This window comes from Chiloscyllium plagiosum, chromosome 19, assembly GCF_004010195.1.
Source record: "Chiloscyllium plagiosum isolate BGI_BamShark_2017 chromosome 19, ASM401019v2, whole genome shotgun sequence".
NCBI classification, from domain to species: Eukaryota; Metazoa; Chordata; class Chondrichthyes; order Orectolobiformes; family Hemiscylliidae; genus Chiloscyllium; species Chiloscyllium plagiosum.
In genome coordinates this window covers 47620282-47639162 of record NC_057728.1, presented here as the reverse complement: position 1 = coordinate 47639162, position 18881 = coordinate 47620282, and the positions used below count along the sequence as shown (strand labels likewise).

Sequence of the window (18881 nt, the reverse complement as noted above, 5' to 3'; positions counted from 1 at the left end):
GAGAAATGCAGAGACAGCCGAGGCCCCATCAATCATGGAAGCAAATCCTTTGTTGAAAAGAGAAAAAGGACATGTGAAAGGTGGCATCATCGCTACAGAGACAGAGATTGAAAGGCTGTGAGAACAGAATGAGGCGCCTACAGGAAGCTGGGTATGAGGAGGTCCAGTTAAAATACCTATGGAAGTCACCATGTTTGTAATGAATATTGGTGACTGAAATACCCAGAAATTGAAGATATCAAGGACGTGAAGAAGCAGAGCTGGCTCAGGTGAAGGCTAGAGATGTATGAAAAACAAAACTAAAATTAAACCATTTGTTTTCTCTAGAAAAAGGGAGCACTGATTATATAGTGCAAGGTGGAGGCCAGCACATCAGGTGACAACAGCAACATCCCTCTAAGCAGATTGGATAACACTGGGTTAAATCTGGAAAAAAAAAGTCCAAGTTCAGAAGGAAACAAGTTAGGGTGGTGAGGGAGATCAGAGAAATTAAGTGGCCCATGCCACATTGACAGTTTCAACGAAGAGATCAAGTACAAGTGCAAAGCCAAAGAGGAGGATCAAAGTGGAACGAGAATTATGGAGATGGGTGAAAGGATGGGTGTAGTGGGGAGACAGCTACGGTCTTAAAAAAATGTGGATCCAGGAGTTAAGGTGACAGCACAGCTCAGTGTCATACGTAATGCAATAATGTAGTAGTCATTAAACTTCACAAGTCATGTGAGACAAAGCTGCAGTAGATGAATTCACATGCATTCATTTAATGTGCTTCGAACCGTTTGCAAGTTAAATGCCCCACTCTATTCTGCCATATCTTCCAACTAAAAACTTTAATGCACATTTCAATTTAAATTATCTCCACATGATCAATATCCACATTAGAACTTGAACATTTTCTTCCTCAGTTTCCTTTTTCTCTCAAGCAGGGACTAATCTGAATTAGTATGATGCTTCAACCAAATGCCCATTCTTCATTAGGGACATTTAAGTGACTGCTGGACATGCACATGGATAGCAGTGAGTTGAGAGGTGCGTAGGTTAAGTTGTTATATTTTACATTAGGATGAAACCTCAGCACATCGTGGGCCAAAGGGCCTGTTCTGTGCTGTACTTTATGTTATGTTCTATGATTGAGTCTAGAAGTCTTTCTTACACTGTTCTTAAAACTATATGCATCACTGTGGAAGTATTTAATGCTTAACTCAGCTAAGGTGGAGTCTTTAAGAAGTAGAACATGCTGGACTAAATGCAGGCTAACTGCTCAAATTTTACCACCAGTAAGATGCAAACTTGAAAATAAGTAACAATTTGCATGTTCGAAAGTAAATATCTGAAGGACTTAAGTGTGAGAAAACAAACTTTTACTTACTATGACCAGTACTCTCATTCACTTGGCTAACAAGCAGAACAGCCATCTCATCTGTGGTCATACGATCTTTGTTTTTGCCGAACTGTTTATCCACGTAATTTTCTTCATATAAATAAGAAATCAGTTAGTTTTATGCTTCCAATTCCCACTTCAGAATGAAGTACCTTCAACTAGAAATGTTACGTGTAACATTAAGAAAAGAAATGAATACGGAGATCGCACTTTGTACAGTCATACAGCCACAAAGCCAGTACTTTGCATGTTAAGTTAAAGCACTCCACAAACATCTAGCCCGTACAGCAACTTCATTACCTGCTGCAACCCTGATTTCTTCATCTGTACTAAAATCTGAACATTTTATCAGAGACAAATTGTAGGAGAGAAGATCCTGAAACAGCTGGCATTGATTTAAAATACAATCTCTCATGTGCTGCCTAGAGGGAGAAAAAAATTCAAAAGTTTAATAGGTTTGTAAAGCTTTACCCCTTCACTTTACCAAGCCTAATATTGCAATAGGTGCAAATCAACTTGTACAAAAGACAACGCTCAACTTTAGGTTCTATTTGCACTAAAAACCAGAATGCAAAATTGTTGCTATTCAGAAAATAAACCTTAACTAAACCACAGAGCTGACTTTCCAATCCTTAAGTATTGCAAACTTCACAGATACTCTAGTGAACAAATAATTCATTCAAACTAAATATTTTTAAATAGCATTTTGAAGGGAGCTTCCAATACTCCTATCTTAAAGATAGAGCATTTATAATTCTTACTGCAAATAAACAGAGTAGGACATGCTAATGTTTGTGCTAGATCGGACGACCAGTCTTTAGTTACTTATTACTGCACTACTGATTTTTAAAAATGTAATATTCTTTTATGATCAAGCAATATACGCACCATTGACAATCATCATCATTGCATGTACCAGTTAAATCGAAACGACAGAAACTCTGTTTGGGGTCAATCAAGTTGCTATAGGAGACTGAACTAATCAGAAGCCTTTCCTTGTTACGAAAGTAAGGACTGAACCTGCAGAAAAGAGGTTTAAGCATATGAAAACAATACACATTGAACTTTGACAGCCTTTGAAAACTTAGGAAGAAATGCACACAGTTTTACATCACCTTATCTATAAAGCACTTCAGTTAGCCTTTTGTCAATTTCAAACATGCAGATTTATCAAGGTTAACTTTTCATCTCATTCTGTTTTAAGCATAAACTCTACAGATTTGTTAATCTGACAGCAAATCATCACTGCAGCACTCAATTTTGTAAGAGTGAACTAACATATTCAGTTATCGCTCTGATTAGGCCAGCATTTATTGCCCATCCCTAACTGCCTCGGAGAGGTGAGGTGCTTTCTTTGACAACTGCAGTACTTGCAAGTAGGGATATTGAGCTCTTTACAAAGGAACCTCGATGATCCAAATCTCTGATTATCTGAAGGAGATCTCAAGGTCCTGATAGAAACATTTCATCAAAGACGTGTTTCCAACATTGGCAGTGTCTTTTGTTTACAGTGATTAAAAGTGAACTTATCTTACTGGAACGTTGCTGAGAACAGTCCTGGACTGATGGGAGTCCAGGTACTATCTCCAAATGACTTACCACCCACCCTCTTGCTCCCCCAACACCTTCCCTCGAGTTGTACATAGGATTGTACCCTAAACCCCCTTCACCAGATAATCTCGACAACATTGTCCTGTACAGGACAAAGGTGGAACCTGTTAAAAAGGAGTGAGTGCACGGGCTCTATTTGGAGACTCAGAGATATGAATAGGCAAAGAGGGGGGGAATTTGGCCACGTGTGCGCATAAGATTAGATTAGATTCCCTGCAATGTGTAAACATGCCCTTCAACCAACGAGTCCACACCGATTCTCCAAAGTGTAGCCCACCCAGACCTACTACCCTCTGACTAATACACCTATTGCTCTGGGCAATTTAGCATGGCCACTTCACCTGACCTGCACATCTTTGGACTGTCACAGGAAACCGGAGCACCCAGAGGAAACCGGAGCACCTGGAGGAAATCCACACAGACATGGGGAGAATGTGCAAACTCCACACAAACAGTCGCCCAAGGCTGGAATCGAACCTAAGACCCTGGTGCTGTGAGGCAGCAGTGCTAACCACTGAGCCACCATGCTGCATTATGTGGGATTAATCTAGATAGTCTCTGACCCACACTGTCTGTGCTGACCATAACAGTCTGTTTTTGTGCTGCACTGTTCTATGTTCTACAGAATACTTCAGTCAGCAGAATTACAGCATTTGATGCATAACTTTGAGAAAATAAGTTTACGTATTGCAACAATTTGAAGATTCATGAGCTTTATACTTTAAGAATGTCAACTACTACCAATGTCAAAACATGCCTTGCACCAAATTTCAATTAGACTACAAGTTATACAGAAAAATTGTGATTAACATTACTGCAGCTCTCCTTCTTCAGCATATCAAATCAAATATGAAGACTACATGATTAAAATGCTAAAATAGTTCAACATTAAATTAAGAAACATAGCTGAATTCCCACTAATAGGCTAAAACAACTATGAAAATGCATTTCTCCAACATGAATCTGCAATTTTTTAAAAAAGTAGGATAAATGTATTGCAGAAAATATTTTATTGCTCACACAACATTGTACCTCTTCTAAGTTAGTAAGCCTTACTTCAGTTTATAAGCATTGCCTGAGTTCACAAAAACAATTATCCTGAGTGCAGATTACCTATTTGCTTTTAAAAAAAGTTGATACACAACTGTGTGACAGAGTCAATTTCATTAAATACTAAATATCTATTGCACATGAACCAACTGTGGTGTTGTTGGAAGGCAAGTTGGGGACACATTGTCAAGTTCTTACCATAACCAGTTATTTACTGTGGTCAAACTAATATTTTGTCGCAATTTCTTCCAGTTTAACACTGGGATTTATAATAGAACTACCCTGGGCTCCGTCCCCAAAATGCTTAATCTGGCCATTAATTCTAATCTCTTTTCAATCAGTCTTGGGCTCAACCAGACTATGCACAGCTTTGGCATCCAGTTTGACCAAGCTGACTTTATAACTTGGAATTTACAATTTCCTCCTTCATCTTGCAGCCTCTAATTTTGCTCTTCCAAAGCTTTTTAGCCTCATTCTTGGCAAAACAATTGGATAACCCAACTAATTTCTCTTCCTTGTTCTCTGCATCCACTTCTATGAAATGTGCAAAAGTCTAATTAGAGAGACAACTGTTACAAATGTATAATGGAGAATACGTGACACTGACTATATGGTGCCCATTTTTGGATGAAGCCGTCAAACTGATGGGCACATATTGCCCTTAATAAACAATTAATAGTTTTGATTGAAATCAGCATACATCTACTCCTATTACACTGTTTTAATTGCATAACGAGGTCAAAAGAAAGCTAATTTGACACTGAACAAAACTTCTGAAAAATATTAAATGCACCACACAAGGCAAATATGGAATATAATTCTGATAAGAGCAAGGTGGCGCATTTTTTGAGGGGGGAGGAACCTTGGTGTACAAGTTCATAGATCCCTGAACGTGTCAGCACAGGTAGACATGATGGTGAAGACAACATATGGACTGCTTCTCTTCATTAGCCAGAGCTAATGATCGGAACAAATAAGTCTTATTGCAAAAGACCTTTTTACACCACAGATGGAACACTGTTCAGCTCTGGTCACCATATTATCAGAAGGACATAACTGCACTGGAGAGGGTGCAGAGGAGATTCACCAGAGTGAGGTGCAGAATAAAAAACTCTAATTTTGAGGAGAGGGTGGATAGGCTGAGTTTGCTTTCCTTGGAGCAGAGGAGGCTGAGGGAGGGGATCTGATTGAGATATACAAAATTGACACATGGACAGTAGAGTCATAGAGATGTACAGCATGGAAACAGACCCTTCAGTCCAACCTGTCCATGCCAACCAGATATCCCAACCCAATCTAGTCCCACCTGCCAGCACCCGGCCCATATCCCTCCAAACCCTTCCTATTCATATACCCATCCAAATGCCTCTTAAATGTTGCAACTGTACCAGCCTCCACCACATCCTCTGGCAGCTCATTCCATACATGTACCACCCTTTGCGTGAAAATGTTGCTCCTTAGGTCTCTTTTATATCTTTCCCCCCTCACCCTAAACCTATGCCCTCTAGTTCTGGACTCCCCAAACCAAGGGAAATGACTTTGTCTATTTATCTTATCCATTATAATTTTGTAAACCTCTACAAGGTCACCCCTCAGCCTCCAACGCTCCAGGGAAAACAGCCCCAGCCTGTTCAGCCTCTCCCTGTAGCTCAGATCCTCCAACCTTGGTAACATTCTTGTAAATCTTTTCTAAACCCTTTCAAGTTTCACAACATCTTTCCAATAGGAAGGAGACCAGAGTTGCACGCAATATTCCAACAGTGGCCTAACCAATGTCCTGTACAGCCGCAACATGACCTCCCAACTCCTGTACTCAATACTCTGACCAAGAAAGGAAAGCATACCAAACGCCTTCTTCACTATCCTATCTATGTGCATCTCCACTTTCAAGGAGCTATGAACCTGCACTCCAAGGTCTCTTTGCTCAGCAACATTCCCTAGGATCTTACCATTACGTGTATAAGCCTTGCTAAGATTTGCATTCCCAAAATGCAGTACCTCACATTTATCTGAATTAAACTCCATCTGCCATAACTCAGCCCATTGGCCCATCTGTTCCAGATCCTGTTGTAATCTGAGGTAACCCTCTTCACTGTCCACTACACCTCCAATTTTGGTGTCACCTGCAAACTTACTAACTGTTCCTCTTATGATTAGATTAGATTAGATTACATTACATTACAGTGTGGAAACAGGCCCTTCGGCCCAACAAGTCCACACCGACCCACCGAAGCGAAACCCACCCATACCCCTACATTTACCCCTTACCTAACACTACGGGCAATTTAGTATGGCCAATTCACCTGGCCCTGCACATCTTTGTGACTGTGGGAGGAAACCAGAGCACCCAGAGGAAACCCACGCAGACACGGGGAGAACGTGCAAACTCCACACAGTCAGTCGCCTGAGGCGGGGAATTGAACCCGGGTCTCTGGCGCTGAGGCAGCAGTGCTAACCACTGTGCCACCGTGCCGCCCACTGTGCCGCCGTGCTCGCATCCAAATCATTTATGTAAATGTCAAAAAGTAGAGGGCCCAGCACCGATCCTTGTGGCACCCCATTGGTCACAGGCCTCCAGACTGAAAAACAACCCTCCACCACCACCCTCTGTCTTCTACCTTTGAGCCAGTTCTGTATCCAAATGGCTAGTTCTCCCTTTATCCCATGAGATCTAACCTTGCTAATCAGTCTCCCATGGGGAACCTTGTCGAACGCCTTACTGAAGTCCATATAGATCACATCTACTGCTCTGCCCTCACAAATCTTCTTTGATCATGTGAACTTCTTCCCCGTGGTAAATGTGTCTAAGAGCAGAGGACATACGTTTAAAAGGTAAAGAGCAAGTAGCTTACGGGAGATCTGAAAGCATTTTTCAGAGGCTGGCAGAAATCTGGAATGTGCTGCTTGAGACGGTGGCTGGCAGCAGATACTTTTGCAAATTTAAGAAACAACTGGACGTACTTAAAATACCAGGTTCCTCATGCTGGCACCACAATTCAATAAGATAATGGATGATCTGTGTGTTTGGAATTCTATATTCCCATCTACTCTGTATAATCTCCAAATTACTTGGCCAACACGATTATCTAAATCTACCTTAAGATATTAAATGACCCACCTCCACCATCTCGTGAGATAAAGGACAAAGTTGAAAAACCCTCAAGATCTCTCCTCACCTCTGCTCGAGTTCTTGGGGGGCTTGGTGAATGCAAGAGGTTTTGTGCAAGTCAAATGCAACTTTCCGCTTTTACCAATCTGGTTTATCTCAAAGTAAAATGCACATTTTTCACCTTTGTATTTTAAATTCCAACTCAACAGTTTTATCAGGATTGTCTCTGCTTACCAGTACAAGTACTAATGAGTACTAAACAAGCCAATTTAAAAAAAATTAATACCTGTAAGATTTGAAGACCAAAAGTGGGCTATTATATGGACCAAAGGCAGTTGGTTTCAAATCAGTTTGTCTTGACTGTGCCAATACTACATCCAAGTCCACTGGAATCTCCTGAAGACACATCTTGTCAAAAAGTACAAAAAGTATTTTATAAACGGAAAGAAAAAACGTTGTTATTTGCAACTTAAGTACCACGATAGGGTTAACACACCTAATAGATAATTTTGAGCCATCAACCTTCCAAAGAAATTGCAGTTACACTGATAAGTGTCAATGCAAGATTTCCTCCTAGTGAATTCTTGGTCAAGTGAGAAATACCGCGAGTGATGGAAATTTCCAGTTCACCTAGATTTCCACGTTTAGTTTCTTAAAGATTTATATCCGAAAATACCAAATTTGAAGGCAAACCTTTTATTAACTGGCACCTGTGGGACCAGGAGTGTAGCAGGTAGTCAAATATTCTGGTTAATCAAGATGTATAAACAATCAAGGTAAAAACACACTATTACAATAGTAATGCATGGGGTATAACTATCACTGTTGTAATTTTTAAAAAGATTTTAGATTCCCTACAGTGTGGAAATAGGCCATTTGGCCCCACAAGTCCACATCGACCCTCTGAAGAGTAACCCACCCAATCCCATTCCCCTACCCTATATTTACCCCAGACTAATACACCTAACACTATGGGCAATTTAGCATTACCAATTCACCTGACCTGCGCATCGTTGGACTGTGGGAAGAAACCTGAGCACCCGGAGGAAACCCACGCAGACACAGGGAGAACATGCAAACTCCACACAGACAGTGACCCAAGGCAGGAATCAAACCTGGGTCCCTGGTGCTGGTAGGCAGCAGTGTTAACCACTTAGTAACTATGTCACCTATTTACAGCATAAAGCACAAATAACAATACAACTTTGCTTTAAATAAAACTTACTCACATCTGCAACAGACTACTTGGACATGGCAGATATTATGATAGTAAACATCTGAGATTTTTGCTGGTTTATCAAGAGTGCCAGTTAAAACAAAGTTGTAAACAAAACATTTTCGAAAATACTAGCATTAATATGTTGTAAACCATGATGCCTTTTTGTATTCTTGCCAGGTTTAATATTGGATATGTTAAGAATTTAGCATTTGCAGTTAGCAAGTCACAAAGCTGTACAGCACTGAAACAGACCCTGTGATCTAACTCGTCCATACCAACCAGATATCCTAAATTAATTAGTCCCTTTTGCCAACATTTGGCCCATATCCTTCCCAACCCATCCTATTCATTTACTCAACCAAACGCCTTTTAAATAGTATAATTGTACCAGCCTCCGCCACTTTTTCTGGAAGCTCATTCCATGTGCAATAATTCAGAAGTTGAACTTCACAACTGCCCCATATTTATACCTGAACAAACCTACCATCCTGGAGAAACTAGCTCCAAAACCTAAAAACTCTCATTTAAAAGTCTAATCAAATATGCAAGCAATATTCAGACCTTAATTTAATATTTCATCAGAAGGAAACAAGTCTACTTCTTGAATGCCATCACTGGACTTCTCCACAGGAAAAACTGAAAATATTTGTTTAGCATCTCACCCATTTCCTGTGATTCCACACAGACAACCTCACTGACCTTTAAGAGGCCTTATCCTTCTCTAGTTACACTTTTACTCTATGTATTTGTCGACTTTGGATTCTCCTTCACACTTTGTCAAAACGCTCCCATGTCCATTTTGTCCTCTGATTTCCCTCTTCAGTATACTCCAATGCCTTTATACTCTAAGGATTCACTCGATCACAGCTGTCTATACCTGACTATGTATCCTTCAATTTCTTAACAACAGCCTCAATTTTTCTAGTCATCCAGCACTCCCTACACCTACCAGCCTTGCCTTTCACACTAACATAGTCTGAATACACTCATTTTTGCAAACCTTCCACTTTCCAACCACTGCCTTACTTGCAAACAAATAACCTCCCCCAGCCAACGTTTGAAAATTCGTCTATCAAAATTGGTCTCACTCCAATTCAGAATTTAACTTTTGAATCAGGTCTATCCTTTTGTCCATCTATTTTAAAACTAACGGAATTATAATCACTGCCCAAAGTGCTCCACCACTGACACATCAGTCATTTGCTCTGCCTTATTTCCCAAGGTCAAGTTTTGGTCTTTTTCTAGTGGAATCCAACCACTCATGTATTCAATACATTGAATACAGAGGTGGAACGTCATGTCCCAGTTGCATAGGACATAGTATTCCAAAAGTGGCCTAAGCAATGTTTAATTTTGGTCTCTGCTCTAGGAAAGATGTTGTGAAACTTCAAAGGTTTCAAAAAAAGATATACAAGCATGTTGCCAGGGTTGGAGGGTTTGAGCTACAGGGAGAGACTGGGACCTATTTTTTCTCTAGAGCATCAGAGGCTGAGGTGTGATCTTAAAGAGGTTAATGAAATCATGAGGTTCATGAAAGGAACAAGATAAAATGTAAGCCATTCTTCAGATAGTGTGAACAGCCACGATCTTTTTCCCAGAGGAGTCCAAACTAGAGGGCATAGGTTTAACCTGAGTAAAGATTTAAAAGGGACCTGAGGGGCAACATTTTCACAGAGGGTTATGCATACATGGAACGAGCAGTCAGAGATGGTGGTTGAGGTGGGTACAATTAAACATTTAAAAGGCATCTGGATGGGTACATGAATAGGAAGGGTTTGGAAGGATATGGGCCAAATGCTGGCAAATGAGACGAGATTAAGTTACGATATCTGGTCAGCGCATGTGAGTTGGACCAAAGGGCCTGTTTCCATGCTGTATAACTGATTCTGACTAGCTAGCATTTCTCAAGTTCAGTGCAATCATTTCAGCCATGATGTGCCATGTTACAACTTGAATTAATTACAGAATGACAGAAAAAGATCAAACTTACAATTACTAACCCTTGGATTAGTGGGTAGCATTTCACCTCCAAAGTCAAAGTTGCGAGTTCAATTTCCACACCAGAGATGCTCGGACAAAGACTAACTAAGTTCACATCAACCATGCAGTTTTTAGGAAATATTGCATTGCTGAAAGGTGTTGACTTCCAGATGAGACATTAAATCAAAACCTCTGTTAGGCAGACATTAAAGATCACAAGGTACTTTTTTTTTCAAAGAGCAGTTACTGGGCTCTGCTGTTATTTAACTGTCAAAGACAACAAACTATCTGGTCATGATAAAATTCATGGGAGCTTGCTGTGTAGCGATTGGCTGCCAGACTCCTTATATCACAACAGTGACTACCTGGGTAGTCTTGAATTTATGAAAGGAACTACATAAAATGCAAGACTCACTTTGCACTTAATGTCACTATTATTTTGCAAAGAAAAATCAAATTTACTGATAACAGCTTCATACATTTACAGTTTTTTGCATTATTTTGAGTTACAGGCACCAATTTCATTCTACTAACCTGACCATACAAAGGTTTCTCTCTGGAAGTCATTGAAAGTGAAGTTTTCTGAAGCAATGTTTTCAAGTCGTCTGCCTCCCCATGAAGCTTTTTGAGGTCATCAATATTGAGCCCAAGAAACAGCTCAGGTTCATCAAAGCTTTTCTTCATAGGCTTACTTAAAGTTTCTTTCCCCTGAGTTAGATCTTTGTGCTTGAGATTTGGCTTGGTAAAAGAGTTCGAATCCCGGAACGACCTCCTTCGTTCCCTTAGAGATGGAGACTGCACTTCATCTTCTGCATCATTTTCTTCAGTGTCAAGAGCAAGTTTATCTTGTGTTAAGTCATGCAGAGAAGGCTGCGAAACCACAAATGCACGCTCTTCCTCTATCCCCTGCAAACTATCAGGTTGCCCTGCATTCCTTAAAGCTTGCGCCTCCTTCAGTTTTTGAATCTTCAGCCGATACTCATATTCAAGTTGCTGCAAACGTTTTTTCTCCATAGCTATATATTCAGCAGACTGTTTCTTTAAGACTGCCACATGTTTAGATGAGCCATCCAACCGGATACTCTTGTTAGCCTGAAAGAAAGTTATTTCAGAATCAAACATTATGTTAAAAAGGCATTTAAAACGTTATTTAAATGCAAAAGATTCCGCATAGAATAATTTGGCCCTCATGTCACAAACGTTTAAAAAAAGAATGGTCCCATCCAAAATAATAAATACCAAATAAAAATCTTGAGGAAATAGTTACTTGTTCTAAACCTATGTTAATTTTTATTTGATGGCCCAAAAAAAAGTAGACAAAATATTTCAGGACATATCATAGCCAGCTGGAAGAATGAATTAGATCTTTAGACTCAGGCCACACAATAAGCAACTGGAGTAGAGTATTAGATCTTTAGACTAAACAATGCACAATTTGAATACAGCAGATTGTCATGCAAACATTGATAGGCAGTTAAATTGTTTTTCTTTAAGGTTCAAACCATAAGCAAACGTTAAATACAGAAGGCTTGAATGCCACAACATGCACAAAACAACCAAGTACTGGTGCATTATTTAGGGTTTCTTAAAGTTTATGACTTTATTCAAAAAAAATGACAGATTTAATAACAAACTTTCCAACATATAACAGCTGTATTATGCATTCTATCCATGTATTATTCATTTGTATCCTCATAATTCATTGAAGAAAATTCTAAAAGATGATGCATCAGTCATGGCTAATTAAAAATGGTATCAAAGGAGAGACGTCCAATGCTGCCAGATGCAAGGATTGTTAGAAGATAAGCAACATTTTAGAAACTAGGAAAGGAGGATGAAAATTTGATGAAGAAAATGGGAGCACAAGAAAACTAATGAGAAACACAGGAACAGCCAGCAAAATTTTCTGTACAAATAAACATTAAAGAGCAGCCAAAGTAAGCACTGTTCTGCTAAAGTGTGGGAACTTACTATTAGGAAACAAGTAACTTGCAGACCTTCTGAATAAGTATTTTCCATCTAACTTCAGGAGTCAAAGGACAAAAAGCATCCCAAGAAGAGTAAAGAAAAGCAAATGGAGGAACTTAAAACAAATGAGAGAAAAAACATCCCAGAAAACGCGATTGGACTAAACTGACAAGACCCCTGAAACTGCATCCTAGGGTGTTAAAAGAAGCGAGTGCAAGAGGTTACACTGGCTGTAATCTTCTAAAATTCCCTGGATTCAGTAAAGGTGCCAGTGAACTGGAAAACTGCAAGTATAATACCACTTATGGAAGGTCAGAAAAAGCATGAAGAAAGTTAATCTAACATCTGGTAGGAAAAACACCAGAAAATTATTAAGAATGGAGAAGCAAGATACTTACAAAATTCCAATAGAATTTGGCACAATTTTGTTTGGACAAATGAGTGTTTGAGGATGGACAAACAGCGAATAAGGGGAATCAAACTAGATGCGCACCACATATTTTTTGAATATACAAGATAAGCTTCCACAACATTTTGGGTGAAAGAGAGAACTGGCTTACTGACAAAACAGTTGGAGAAAAGAAATGGGCTGTTTTCAGGTTGGCAAACGCAACTAGCTGACTGTCACAATTAGTACCGTGGGATAAACTATTTACTATATTTTTAATGAGCTAGATGAAGGGACCACTATTGCATGCTGGGCTTGGTTTAAACTAGTTTTATGAAGAGATGAGACAGAAGCTGGCTGAGCTGAATTGGGAAAATCCATGAGAAAGAGCATGCCCATACAAAAGCACAGGACAGTCTTTGGAGAATCCATGGCTGAACATCCACTATGTTTCTTCAAAGTGCACAAACTTAAAGGTCAGTCAAGCTAAGGACGGTGGAAGATTAAAATGAAAAAAGGCTTTATGAAGTCAGTCTCAGGTCTACAGCACAGAGCAAAGGAGCTTCAGCCCACCAATTCTGCACCAGTCAAAAACAAGCACCTATTATTATTCCATTCCCCAGCATTTGGCTCATAGCCTTTATGCCTTGGAATCACATGCACATTTAAGTATGTTAAATTGTATGATGATTTGTCTCTATCACCATTACAGGCAGCAGGTTCCAGACTTCCATCACCCTCGATGAAAAATACTCTTGTATCTCCTCTAAATCTTCTTGCCCCTCAACTGAAATCTATGCCCCCAGGTGATCAATCCCTCCATCAAGGGGAATAGTTCCTTCCTGTTTATGCTATACCTCACATAATTGTATACATTTCATGTCACTGCTCAGTAGTCTCTGCTCCAAGAAAAACAGTATCTTATCATCCTTCAATATCGAAACTGTCCTGATCTAGTCATTATTAAGAGGACTGGGAAGCTTTCACAACAAAGGAGGACCGAGAAACTGATAAAGGAACGGAAAAATAAGAGTGCAAAGCCACACAAAAAACAGATCGGAAAAAGCTTTAATAAATGATTAACAAAAAAGTATTTGACGAAGATAAATGCGTGTGCATTCAAAGCAATGTCACAAGGATTTGTAATGGGGAATAGGGAAATAGCCAAACGACAACAGTGTGTCTGCTTTCGCCGGGTAACATACAAGAAATCTCCCAGAATTAGAGAACCAAGCGACTAGAAAGAATGAGAAGTTGAAGCAAGTTAACATTTCTAAGTCAGACTGCAGCAATTATTGGGATTGAAAGTTGATAAATCTCCAAGACCTCAGTCTACCTTCCAAGACATTGAAAGTGATGGCTATTGAGGTAGTTGTTGCATGGGAACCACATCCTAAAGTTCTGTAGATTCTGGAACGACTGCAGATTGGAAACTTACAAATGCCACCTGACTATTCAAAATTGGAGCAAAGGATAAAATACAGATCTGCCAGTTTGACAAAGTTGTTTGTTTTTTTTTGAGTATGTTACTAATAAAATTAGAAGAGACCTGATGGATATAGTATATTTAAATTTGCTGATAAGGATCCCCCACAGGAGGAGGTTAACTACTCCTGCTCTGGTTTTGATCAGACTTCAGATTCCCAGCAATGGTGTGTTATAAAACTGCTCTCTGAAATGGCTGAGCAAACCATGCAGTTGTATTCAAGCTGGCTCAATATCATTTTACATTCTCAAGGGAAATTAGGGTTTGGAAATTTGCAGACTGAAAATGTGTTGCTGGAAAAGCGCAGCAGGTCAGGCAGCATCCAAGGAGCCTGACCTGCTGTGCTTTTCCAGCAACACATTTTCAGTTCTGACCTCCAGCATCTGCAGTCCTCGCTTTCTCCTCGAAAATTTGCAGACTGGTCAACAAAGTCCACATTCTGAGAGCTAATTCTTTCAAAAAGTCAACTTACAACAAATGAATCTTGTTCACGTTTACGTTTGCCCACTTCTTGACTAGCAACAGCTTTTGCTCTTGCGAATTCTTCATATTTTATGGATAAATTCTTCTTAACTTGTATTCGATGTTGTACTTTATGGATCTAAGAGGCAATAAAGAAAAACAGTTTTCAAAACAGCTCATACTACTTAAACATGACAGAGTTGGTCCACTGCAAAACTGCAATGCACAAAAGCATGAAATTCATTTAAGACTTGTTACACAAATCTTTTTCAAACCTCCACATGGTCCTAGGGATTTACTGCTTCAGTAAAGATTAAATCAGCTGAGATGTTAAAACCAAATTTTTAATCTGTTTATTTCACAATTCAGATAAATGGTATGACTGTGCTAATGCCTCTACTGTTAGAAGAAACCTGGTTTTTATATAATATTCCTCCAATAAGATAAGCCAAGAAATAAGAGTAGACACTCAAAACTATTGTTTCATCATTCGATTAGATTTATGTCTGATCAGATTATGTCACTAACTGTACCTTCTTGCCTGTGCTCAAACCTTCACTTCCCTACAAAACTCTGCCCAATTCAGCTTAAATATGTTCAATTTCCCCAGCCTCTACTGCTGCCTGAACAGCATTCCAAAAATCATCAATTCTCAAAAATAATTCTGCCTAATCTCAATCTTAAATGGGAGAATATTTTTATGTTGTGACCCGAGCTTCTAGATTTCCCATAAGAAACATCCTCGATTGCTAAAAGTGCTGACCACTTCAGTCAGTTTCACCCTTGTTGTGCAAAACACCCTCCTACATTTACTTGCATCAAAGACTGTAGTTACAAATTATTTTGTTTTTTGAAAAGTACATTAAGGCATTTCAAAAGGACATGCCATTCACATTTTCGCAATGGAAGTTGTCTAGCGCATATTCTATATGCTAAAAAAAACAATGGGAGAGGACTAATTAACTTTTCTTTTTCAGTTTGTCCTTCCTTAAAATACAATTCTTTCTGGAGTTCATTTCCATGAAACCCCTCTGCCATAGTCTTCAATTGCCTCTGAAAGCTACGACACAGCAAAACAATTTTGATTACACCTATATTCCAGCCCAGCAACCATGAGCATATTTGACTGACCCGCCATCCTCTTGTCAAGACCCAGGTCCAAAACCAACTGCACTATTATCTGATCAAGAAACAACAGCTTCTTAAAAACAGACCAACTTAGCTTACAGAATAAAACTATCCTCAACTCGGAGCTGTTTGGGGAATGGAAATTTGTAATGAAATTTGTGTTGCCTACCTGTTCTTGAAGCTTTTTAAGCAGCATTCTGTTGGCATTCACAATCTTTTCAGCTGCCTGTAACTGTTCTTTATGCTTCATGTATTTGGCTTCAGCTTGACGCAGTGCTTCTTTCTTTTTTGCTTCTTGTTGTAATAGGTTTGATAAAAGAGACTCATCTTTTGTCAAAAGTAGACTAAAATAAAAGCAAATCAAAATCTTACACCTCAAGTTTATTTTTCACGAATTTAAACACAATCAGTAGAATGGATAGAGCATGTTTTTTGATCTTTGAGAAAACAGTAACCATTAGCACAAATTCAAGCTATTACCACAGGTACAACTTAGCTGATTACTAAATTGAATAAACTTTATAATTTATATGGATTTCAGTTTTGTGTGTCAAGCAGTTGACACCTTGCTAAAAAGGTGCAATAGCTACACAAACAAGTAAAAATGAATAGGTGGAGACATGTTGTCCCATTGCAAACAATTGTGTTCTGAAAACTGAGGCACATTTAACCTTGTCTAGTGTACCTTTCCTCACAAATTTAAAAGTGAAGCCCAAACATTTTCATCCTCTGAAATTATTGAGCATGAGAAACATAAATGGTGCTAGCTATATAATACAGCAGCATAAGATATTTGGGAACCATGCCAAACAAAAAAGAAACATGTTACATCAGATATCAAATTAGGAAGTCGACATTCATTTTGGTTGAAACTGCGAACTGATGGCTGCCAGAGAACTTCAACAGTTTGGAAATGGTAAACGATTATACTGACAGCTTGCCGATTCAAGTCACTGCATAAGAACTACAGCAGAAAATCTTTTCAGGCGGTTAGAAAAATACCAAGCAACTACTTGAGGAAAAATAAAGGAGCTCTTTCAGGCTCTTCAGACAATTACTACCCAATTAGCAAAATAACTAGTCTGGCCATTTATTTCACTGTAGTCTACCAGACATTCTGAGAAAGTTTCTATTAAGGTAAATTTGTCCAATACTCCTTATTGATGCTTAGAGAAAAGAAAGAACAATGAAAACTTACTTGTGTTTTCTGAGTCTATCTTCAACATCTGACAGTTGTTTACTGACCACTGTTCTTTTTCCAATACTATTTACTTCAGCACCAGAGCGAACCAGGGATGGACTCGCCCTTGACAAATCAGACTTCAGCTGTCGCTGTTTCTCACGGCTAAATAAAATCAAGCCAAACTAATGAGTACAAACGCATTGTACTAAACATTGAAATTAATAAACATTAGTCTGACAGACAGCAGCCTGCTCACATTCAATTCATAAGCGGCAGCAAACAAACAGAACAAACTTTAGTGCTCGTAACAAGTTTGTAATCACAAGATTCAAACTATATAACTCAGAACAAGCTGGACTCCTCCATTCAATCAACATGAGGTTAGGTCAATACCATCACTCAAGTGCAGAAACATTTAGCTCGTAGCAATTATCTGGTTCATTTTTAAGAATTTGCTAAGGAAACAGTCTACAACACCAAATGACTATTAAAGTGAATAGAAGCAAATAAAAGTGTCAAAAAAGTGAATATTTACCTGATATTTTCTTCCTTTAAAAGTCTATTTTCCTTTTTGCCTCCCTCAGAAAATCCATCTTTGGTTCCAGCAGGATCATTTTCTTTTTCTGCTTTTAGTTTTGGCTTTGGTTTTGTGGCCTTTAGACAAAGAAAGTTTTCAGCCTTGATATAGCGTAAAGAGCGATGAACATCAGTACTCAAAAATTAAACTGATGCACTTTTAAAAATGAGCACCAATACTCAACCATATACTATGCCAAACATAAGCTTTTCCAGTTTACCATGACTCTCAAAAACCTATCTACTGCCATGGCATTAATTACCATAGATAGTTAATGACAAAATCAGAAAAGACACTTCCCCCATCCGGTCGGCCACAAAAACTAAGGGCCTTCAGGAGCCCCTTTGCAGGTATCTATCCAGTCATTTCTTTAGGAATTTCCTATCTTTCTGGGCAACTTTTGAGTACCCTCTGCATAAAAGTAAGAGCTTACACTTCCATACTATTTTCACGGATTTTCAATTTCAAAACATAGTCAAGTTCAAAGTATGTACGGATGTTAGACACACGTGGAGCTTCCTCTGCCAATATTGCCAGGTGCCTCATGACAAATTGCTTTTTTTTTTTAACTGACAACCAATGTCTGCATAATTATTTTGATAATGACCGAAGTAGTACATAAGCATATAGATCTGGACAAACCTGTGTGAAATACATGCTTCATCACTTCATAGGATTTCTGTTCTAACCCCCTTTGTTATATTTCCTTATATATTCCCAGTATTCATTTTTCTTGTTCCCACTATTCCTGCACGTCATGCTGTTGGACTTAGTGAGCTAACCACTAACATTGTCAGGCTCTTTTTAGTGCTCTGTAGCCGTTTAGCTTATTTTGCCCATGTTACAGATCATTTGTCACTTACCCAACTATAGTACTGATATATCCAGATTTGTATTTATCTTCTCCAATATTTTAAATTGTCCTTCCTCAATCTGAAAACTCACTACTAGCTACAGAATGAGACAGTTAATGTTCCAGTAATCAAATAACTTACGTCCACTATAAAAAGCAATAGCTCTATCACAAATTGCGATGGAAGCTGGTGATGCCCATGCATGCCTACAACTTATTCATAACCCATTCTTTCATTCAAATAATTTTCAATTGACCTTAGAAGCTTGCCTCTGTTTGTATGACTTTCTTCCTTGTTGGTTGATAGATTGAGACATGATAACGTTTCAAGACAACACTTTCATAGATTAAAGTTTTCAATCTTCATGAGCCATACAAGTACAATGTAGAACTCCAAAAGTTACTTTTCATGTTTAAATCTGGGTTGCCATTAATATATTTTTATTTTGTGTTCCCTAATATGGATAGGATTTAGTGGCAAATAAA

General features: G+C 38.8%; 1 protein-coding gene across 1 annotated transcript in view; it reads right to left on the bottom strand.

Annotated features, from left to right (window-relative positions):
• The window catches only part of LOC122559440 (zinc finger C3H1 domain-containing protein-like), a 68018-nt gene that overhangs the window by 28379 nt on the left and 20758 nt on the right, over positions 1-18881 (bottom strand). Inside the window, exons 10-19 of the mRNA XM_043708889.1 lie at positions 17976-18097; positions 17501-17677; positions 16981-17127; positions 15952-16126; positions 14665-14793; positions 10885-11442; positions 7438-7559; positions 2270-2401; positions 1682-1803; positions 1370-1471 (exon numbers count right to left, since the gene is read on the bottom strand). Coding sequence (XP_043564824.1) covers positions 1370-1471; positions 1682-1803; positions 2270-2401; positions 7438-7559; positions 10885-11442; positions 14665-14793; positions 15952-16126; positions 16981-17127; positions 17501-17677; positions 17976-18097 — 1786 coding nt within the window. The remainder of the gene's footprint in view (positions 1-1369; positions 1472-1681; positions 1804-2269; positions 2402-7437; positions 7560-10884; positions 11443-14664; positions 14794-15951; positions 16127-16980; positions 17128-17500; positions 17678-17975; positions 18098-18881) is intronic.